The 9,294-nt window shown below is 42.8% G+C and overlaps 1 protein-coding gene across 3 annotated transcripts in view; it reads left to right on the top strand.

Annotated features, from left to right (window-relative positions):
- Positions 1 to 397: 397 nt before the first annotated feature.
- The window catches only part of kif1b (kinesin family member 1B), a 92,718-nt gene continuing 83,821 nt past the window's right edge, over positions 398 to 9,294 (top strand). For all 3 annotated transcript variants that reach the window (XM_084068670.1, XM_084068669.1, XM_084068671.1), the window contains exons 1-2: positions 398 to 696; positions 2,252 to 2,402. In XM_084068670.1, the coding sequence (XP_083924796.1) occupies positions 2,297 to 2,402 (106 nt within the window). In that variant the 5' untranslated portion in view covers positions 398 to 696; positions 2,252 to 2,296. The remainder of the gene's footprint in view (positions 697 to 2,251; positions 2,403 to 9,294) is intronic.

Raw genomic sequence — 9,294 nt, 5'->3', positions numbered from 1 at the left:
CAAGCCTAAATAAGCAACTACACTTTAGAAACAAGCCCAAAAAAATGCAACCCGCAACTACCAATATTTTCAAGCAATTTAACAGAAAAACAAGTTCAAAGTTGCTTATAATAACCGAACATGGCAACCCTGCACGCAGGCCTACAGGGCAATGATGGTCGTCTCCTCGCGTCAGCCGCGTTGCCTGACAACCAAAATAGCCTATCACAGCGCGACCATCCTCCTTTCAGACTATGGGATATATAGGCCACCGTGTAAAAAAAAAAGACACAACTTCTCATTAAAGGATCACCATTGGCTCGTCAAACCATTAGTCACGGACGGCTCCCCTTTCATTGGTCCGCCAGGCTGTCAATCAGAGCAGGGGAGAGGGAGTTGACGTAATCTCTTCGGTAAATCAAGGCAATCTATCAATTCCGTTTCGCTGGTGTGCAGCAGATAATATACGGCCTGGCTTTCTATAACAATCGGGGAAATAAACTCGTCCAAAGAGGCACCCAATGCAGTGAAACCCATCTGGTGGTGGACAACATGCTGCTATGATGGGTGTTTTTCATCAGAGTGGACTTCATCATATCTTCTCCGCTCGCACATTCTGATAAACCACATTTTGACGCCCACTAGTTTTCCGCCTGCTTTCCTTCAGTCATATGGTCGGTGTTCCTGTTTTTTCCTGCGTGAGAAGAATCTGCTAAAGTGAGTAAAACATTTAACGGTATTTTGTGTTTGTAATGTTGGCAGAAAGTGTTTTTTTTTGGGGGGGGGGGTTGGTTGTTACTCTGTGTTGGATTTTCAGGGCTGTTGATACTATAGGACTGGACTGCTTGCCTGTCCCATTGCCTGATGCCTAAAGAAACCCCATTTATACTTCACCATTATGACGGAGTTGGACGCCAAAAATAGCAGATCTGCAAGCTCACGCTTGCAGATCTGCTATTTTCCAGCATAAGACGTGTCGCACGGTGAAGTATAAACGAGGCTTTAGTCAAAAATGACAGCTGCTCATCTCGTTTATAACATGGAAAACATACATTTAGCCTACGTTTACATAATATTGTTTACGTGTACAGTACAGTAATTGTCTGCTGTCCCCGTAGACACACTGCGTTATCTTCTGTTCTTTCTGAATGCTGTAGAATAGATGTTGAGGCCAAGGCTGTCTGACTAAGATAAACCTTTGATGACACAAATCACGGTCCCCAAGAAGACATCCGTATCCCTCCACACCCCACTGTCACTGTCTGTCACTGATGAGTGACATGTTTGTTTCACCTCTAGTCTGGACCCAATAGTTACATTGTTTCATTCCTAATTGTCAAGGCCTGAATGGAAACAATGTATCAAGACCGTTTTTAAAGTGAGGGGGTGTACTGTTCTGGAAACAGCTTCGGGGCCCCCATCATATGTGTGTGTGTGTGTGTGTGTGTGTGTGTGTGTGTGTGTGTGTGTGTGTGTGTGTGTGTGTGTGTGTGTGTGTGTGTGTGTGTGTGTGTGTTGGGGGGGGGGGGGGGGGCGGGGGCATGACATTTTTTACATGTGACAAAAATATAACATTTTCTTTTATGCTTAGGACAATACTATAGGTAAAGCAGGCCTGTCTAGCTCCCTCTCCCTCCCTCCCTCCCTCCCTCTCTCTCTCTCTCTCTCTCTCTCTCTCTCTCTGACTTTTGCCTATCTACCCAAATAGGGTAGATAGAATTTCATGGGCGTATGCTTTAGCAAGTATGGCTGACTGCACGGACACGATGAACAATATATTTATTTATGTGGTAATGATGGGACCCAAGAAGTACAGCTTTATTATCAATTGTAAAGAAGACTGACTTACTGTATATTGTAGTATGATCAGTAGTTGCATGGCCATGACGAGCTGCTCTTATGGACATAACTGGCAGGCCGTTTTCTTTTGAACACAAGGCAGATTTAAATACGTTGTAAAGTTGATAAATACTTGCTGCCTGTATTTGAATGGTGAAAGATTTGCTTGATTATTTTTTACCAAAAGAAAAATATCCCCAGTGCTTTTGGTCGGCCATGTTTGTTGTAGGCTGTTATGAATGGAAATGGAATATAGGAATAAAGCTATGTATGGTGGGGACTATAATGGAATGTACCCTGGACTGGACAGATACAAGCTGTTTTTACTATTTCATTCTGTTAGTTGTTGAGTGTGTTGTCACACTATTGTATTGTGTTTGTTGTGAGTGTTATGTTATTCATGCAAACACAAATGTTTTTATACTTCTTGCAGGAGGGACATATTTGGAATCTTAAGTGAACGTCCTGAACTGCAACCATGTCGGGGGCGTCTGTAAAAGTTTGCGTTCGAGTTCGGCCCTTCAACTCCAGGGAGACGGGCAAGGACTCAAAATGCATCATTCAGATGCAAGGGAACTCCACCAGTGAGTAAAACACGCACACACACACACACACACACACACACACACACACACACACACACACACACACACACACACACACACACACACACACACACACACACACACATGCTATCTACATAGTGACACTATTCTCCAAGTTTATACTCCCCTGCCGTGTAGTACCAATTCACTTCAGTACGTCATACAATCTCCTGTCTGCTCTTGCTTCAGGGGTCTTATTTGCGAACAGCAGAATGAGCAAACTGAATGGTGGACGGTTGAGGAACAAACAGCCTGAAAGGGAATAAAAGGCATACTGAGTGAAATTCCTCCTCCTTTTGAAAGGGGTGCATGCCTGAGGAGTCTCAGTGTGAGAAACGCTGAGTTAGTCCATTGTGGGGGACAGGGAGGTCACCAAACAGTCTCCGCTTTGGGCCCCTCCCCCATGCAGTGTTGCAGAATGCAATAATAGTTATTGTAGTTTTATACATGGTTTTATCATTTCTGTAGTTTGCACATATAGTTTGGCAACACACACTCCCTTCTCGGCACATAGCTCCATTTTAAAGGACAGTACGCTGTATGACAGTTGCAGATTTTTGGTCAAAAGTTGGCCATTTTAAATAAATATTCACGGTAATTACATTTTCAAAAAAACATGGGAGATTGAGAAGTAATACAAATATGGAGTTTAACCTTCGCAGATGTATTGTTTAATGTGGAGGGAGCATGTAAGGAAAATGACCTTACTTTATATTCAGTTGCAGTGTCAGCCAATGCAATTTGTCTCCCCTCCGACAGCATATAATCTGGATCGATGATTAAGATGGACGCTCAATAGATACACTTAATATGCTGCCCAGAGCTTGGGCTCCTTCTGATAACTAAACTTGGCAATGTCATGTTTCAGTTAGACTGTTGGATTTACATATCTGTATGTGTGATATGACTCCCCCAACAAAAAACAAACAAACTAAAAAAAATTAAATAACTTAATGTTCCATTGGGGACTTGATTCATTTAATTGAATTCTGTCTCCAAAGCTCATGTTCAAATAATAATAATAAAAATCCATATTGCAATTTGTCTAGATACTTTCTTATAATAATTCAATAGCGGTGCGGTGCTTATGCCCGTGACATCAGATAAACCAATCCATCACTCTATAGTCATGAAAAAACTGTTTCCACACTTTGTTACTCAATCATCCTACTCATTTGAATATAGGTTTGTGTTGGCTAAATGTGCCATGTGCTTCTGTGGTAATAATTGTATTTGTGTGAAAGGCCAGAGGATATCTGTGGCAAAACTACAGGGCTTACACATGTTTTGTACAGATTCAGCCTGTTAACCTGTTACTGTGAGTCACTTGCCATTTCAAATGGCAAGCTTAGCTGACCCCAAACACATTGTTGCGTGTCTCATTAAAAAGCATTGGATCAATACCATCTCCCTGACGTCAGGTTACCCTAGAGACGTTAAATGACCCAATAACAAGACAGGGTCTTATTACGGTGTAGCCCCCGTGTGGATCTCGGACGTCATGTGGCCACTCTGACGTCAGTCAGCCATGATGTATGCATGTTTGGGCCAGGTTTCAACTCGATCTGATCACCATTAAGTATGATGAAAAAAACAATGCATGGAGGTAATTACTTGATGTAGGCCTGTTGGCAGCATGCACAAGAAATTGTGACATTTGATCGGTCCAGCGGTTTGTGAGATTATCCCCGGACAAACTCACAGACAGACAGGCAGGCAGACAGACCCATTTCTATACGGCTCGCCTCCTACAGAGCCCACGCAGTAAAAATACATTGCCAGAGACCCTGTGAGAAACCTGTTCTATTAAAACAGGATCCCATGTATGTGTTTGCCTAGGGCTTGTTCTTTCTGTCACTGGAATCATATCAGCCCCATTAGACTAAGCCCATATGAATCTAACATAAGATCAGGCCTTTCCTACCAGATACGCCTCACTTGTCCTTTATCTCTCAAACTCCTCCAAAGAGAAGCTTTCTGTCAAATCCCTAGTACTTTTGGGTTCATATAGCATCAGATCCCTGGGTTTTCATCATGCCAATGACACCCTGAGGTGCTGGAGGGTGACTTGAGGTTTGTAGCAGAGCTGCAGTAGAATATGCAGTGTTTTTCTTTTCTTTTTTGGTGGGGGTAGTGTGTAAGTGAGAGAGAGAGAGAGAGAGAGAGAGAGAGGAGGCTGCAGTAGTGTCTACTCTACAGTACCTCCTCCTATCACATGGGCAGATTGCAGAGCAGAATGGGAGGCTGGCAGGCAGCCATACTCTTCCCTTCATCAGCACTCCATTGCAGATGGTATGCTGAGAATGCTGTCTTATTAGCGTGATGAGCGATTGTGGCTCGCTTGTGTCGCAAACACACACGTGCACACACCTATGAACACACACACACAGCCCAGATGATATGATGTGTTGTGACTTGTGAGAAAATACGCTCTTTCTCTAGGTCAGTCGCTTATGGTTTACTTGCGTTCCTCATGCATTGTTTACATGGGCCATACCCCTACTGGTTCTTTTGCTGAAACGCTTCCAGCAGCTGTTTGTTCTGAAAGGCCCGAGACTGTCAAGGCTTGGGTGATGCATAGACATATTCATATTGTTTTCATCTTGAAAGCTAAAATTGTATACCGTAATTTTGAATTTCAAAACGAGTAAGCCATTTTATGATATGGATCCAATCATCATAAGATATTTGCCATTTCCGACATAGGTAGTCTTTTGTCTTTAGTTTCTTTACAGCCTTTAGCATTTGTTTGTTTATTTTAGTACTATTAGCCTAATGAAGGCTAGCATAACGTGGGACTGAGAGCTGTTCTGGTACATTTGGGGTGTTAAATGTATAGTTGCTTGGTCAGGTTGTACTGTAGATGCTTGGCGGCTGTGTGGATGAGGCCATGACATTCCCCTCATTGTTGCCATGTGCTCAACGGCATGATATGTTTTGGTGTGTGTGTACTGTGTACCTCAGTAGAACAAAGATTGTGTGGGTGCAAGGGTAGGATATGCTTCTCTCACTGTCTCGCTCTCTCCAGTCTCCACCGTGCTTGGAGGACGCGGTAACTTGATTATCCAGTGTGCAGGAGAGGTGTCCAAGGCCTCCAAGAACAGGCTTGGAACTAAGTAAAGGCCCCTTTCAGCAGACACCCTCAGACATACCACAGCAAATGCAATTACCGGTAACAAGCTAGGCTTTTGCGTTAGCAGGACTGCTCCTCCAAATGTGAGAGAACCCCACGACTTCAAAAGCCAGCCTTCATTAGGACCCTGATGTGTGCACCACATTGGTCTTTCTTGGGCTGGTTATGTAACCCATGTGTTATGTTCTAACTATCAACCAATGAGCAGTTACTCATGTATGTACAGCCCAATGAGGCTGATGACTACATTAAAGAGAAGATTGTTGGTCTATGTTATGTCTGTTATGTCAGGCCAACAGCACTGAACAAAGCTGTGTAAATTGGATGCACATCTTTGACACATTGCTTGCTCATTGACCTGTTACATTGTTTAATTTTTTTCAAAAACTAGTTATCTAGCTATTTTTTTTACATTTTCAAAAGTTTCAAATAGAGCTCATGTGATTAAAATGAAGAAAAGACTCATACCATATCATGATATTACAATATCCCAGATGACATCTTGTCTGAGATCATCATGATATCAACATATTATATTGATATATTTCCCCTTTCCCAGCCCTATGTTGAATGGTCCGTTCATGGATGATATGGGCCCACCCATCGATGGTTTGTCCTCTCTGAGCAGGAAGTGGCAAAGCTCCTGAATGTTACATTATCTCATGATGGTGCTTAGGGAAGGTCAGGTCACTGTATCAGTCAAGTCTACCTCTCAGATACAATTCTGCTGAGTTTCCTCTCAGCGCCAGCTAAGGGAAAGATGCCCTAAAGATCACCTGCAGATAAGGATCGAACAAGGCCCACCATTGCCTTCCAAATTATATTTAATGTATAGATGTGTAATTGTGTATTAATTATCTCCGCCAGGCCGAGAAACAGAGATTATGTTTTTGCCCCTGTTTGTCTATTTGTTTGTGTGCCTGTGAGCAGCTAATCTCAGGCACTGTTGGACCAATCTGCGTAAAACTTTGAACGCACACACTCCCAGTAGGCCAAGGAAGAACCTCTGCCCCAAATCTTTCAAATCAGCCTCATGGCATTGGTGGTGCTGTAACAGACAGATTCACGTTTTGGAATATACATCTTTAACCGTAGGTCATACAGTCAAAATCTTTCCCCTGGATTAATATAGGTCATGCCCATTTCTAAACAAAATTTCCCCCCATTTTTTTGCAAAACACTTGTTTGTGATTAAGAAGTATCTGCTAGATGTTTCATATTCCATTCCCATTGGCTACGATTGACTTCCAAAGTTTGTGGGCTGTGGGTAGCACGAGCCAACCCAGTCTGGCAGAGATCTGCACTCTGAGGAGCGTACCTTTCTAGTTGATCGTGTTTCGATTAGACCCTGACCAGTTTTGCCAATATATCGCCATTTGATGACATCGGTATGGGCACTTACGCAAAAGAAAAGTTAAATAAATGTATGACATTTATTTGTATTTAATATTTATGTGTTTGCTTATTCATTGTATAATTAATGTTCATATTTAAGTTTGTGTATATAAATGATCTATCAAAAGGTTGTTTGTTTTTTGTTCTATTTGTTAAATGTTTTTTTTAATTGATCGGTTATCGATGGACTCTCCAAGATCGGGATCGCCGTTGAACCCCAAAACATTTGGCATCATCACCTTTTTAGAAGGCCACTTGGGCCTGAGGATGTATGCAAAAGTGAAGGGAATTTTGTCCCCCCCCCCCCCCCCCCCCAAGTCATCATGACCAATAAATAGTCTTGATGATCATAATATCTAGCAAAACAGTCTGGCTGATCAATAATTATGTAATTGTTCAGCCCTACATACTGTAGCCCTCCATCGGGTCATCCCTATGTTCCCTGGGTTCTATGTTCCCCGCTTAGTCGCTTACCTTAGGGTTATTGTAAGCGGGGAACATAGATACGCTCCCCCCCTCTATGATTGCATGTGTGGGGTAATGGTTGAGGGTCTCACTGAATAGCAAAGTGACAGGATAAGACCAAGGCAGATTGTGAGCAGGGGTGTTGCACATGGAAGGTCATCTTCTTACCATTGAACTCTGTGGAGACAGACAGGGCTGATTGACCTGATTAAGGCCAGTAATCCTCCTGCATGCCTCAGGTTGCCACGCCCTGCCCACTGTAATCCTGCTGACCCTTGTAGTTACACCAAGACACACACACACTCAGGGTGTCGCATTCCTGCCCGACTGATCGTCATGCTTGTGATTGTTTTGGAGCATGACACACACACACACACACACACACACACACACACACACACACACACACACACACACACACACACACACACACACACACACACACACACACACACACACACACACACACACACACACACACACACACACACTAGTTGGTGATCATCAGAGATGCATTCCTCACTGACCGACATGATGTCGAGCTATGGGAGGCTTACTTCTCTTTGTTTATTACTTAATTGGGATGGTCAGGAAAGTTGTTAGGATGGGATGATTTAGATCTTGTGAATTTAGGTCAAGACACAATCCGGTCCATGTGCTGCTGTTTACTTATTTTTCTGCAAACTATTTATAACATGATGTGGTCTGCTGATACTATCAGCTGTTCTATCACCTGCGAGTTCCATGAATTTCAAAGTGTTATTCTGTGTATGTTGATCAGAAGCACATGATTTGGGGTAATTTCCGCACCACAGGAGTGAGGTGATGCGCACATGGTCTCATGATCCCATTTGCACTCTGTCTGTTTCAATGAAACACTGTACACAGTCAACCATTTATCCAACTGAAGTCGGATACAGAAGCTTAACAAAGATGTGTGTGTGTACAGTATGTGTGTTTGTTTGTATTATCTATCTTCTGACTGTCTGTCTGTCTCTATAAACTGGGGGCAAAACAACATGTTGTGAGCTTGTAGATTAACTTTTTCTTTCTGTGAAGAGATTTGGTGTACTGTGAAAAAAGGAGTGGACCAAGTACAGTATAGTGCCCTGGGGACATCAGTCTTAATTGAGCAGCCCTACAGCATAACATCCTGAGTGTTATTGTTACTATGAGAGTGTACAGATGTTGGTTCTACTGGTACACATTAAATGCACCAGGAAGGAATATGGTACTGTATGTCCTGGAATTCACTTGCCCAGGCAGAGGTCAGAAGGGTAAAGTGATAAATGCTCTCGTACATTGCTGTTTTTGCTCTCTAGCTGACCACACACCCCTTGTGGCTTTCACACTCCTCACTTGTGTTGACTTTTCACCACCCTCTCCATTTAGTTTCAGTTTACACATATCCGGGAAGCCAATACTTAAGATATGCAGAGTTTTGTTACGGCATCGCTTCACTTTGGATTGATTTCACCCCAGCATCAATCCAGTGATGGGCTTGCTTGGTATATGTGACAAATTTGAGATTGCATAGGTGTACCTTAATTTGAAGTAAGCTTATAGAATCAAACAAAGAAACAGAAAGTTGACCAATTATCCTAGTATCTGCACTCGCATACTTCAAACGTACAAGGTAAGTGTGTAGTTGACACAACAATCACGAGGTAGAAGGTGTGCCTGCCTGGTGAAGCGTTTGGCAGGTAATTCACCACAGGGCTCAGGGATTGGCAAGACATGAGACGGAAATAATGAAAAAGATGTACAGTTCTACAAAACAGGTGGATTTCATTACCTTTCAGATTGTACCGTGTGTGCACCTGGTGAATAAACCTACACGAATCCTCATGAAACTATGAAACTATGCCAGCTTACAGT

Source organism: Gymnoscopelus microlampas (genome assembly GCF_963454915.1).
Source record: "Gymnoscopelus microlampas genome assembly, chromosome: 10".
Lineage (NCBI taxonomy): Eukaryota > Metazoa > Chordata > Actinopteri > Myctophiformes > Myctophidae > Gymnoscopelus > Gymnoscopelus microlampas.
Note: the sequence above shows the minus strand (reverse complement) of the source record. Positions and strands in the feature narration are given on the sequence as shown.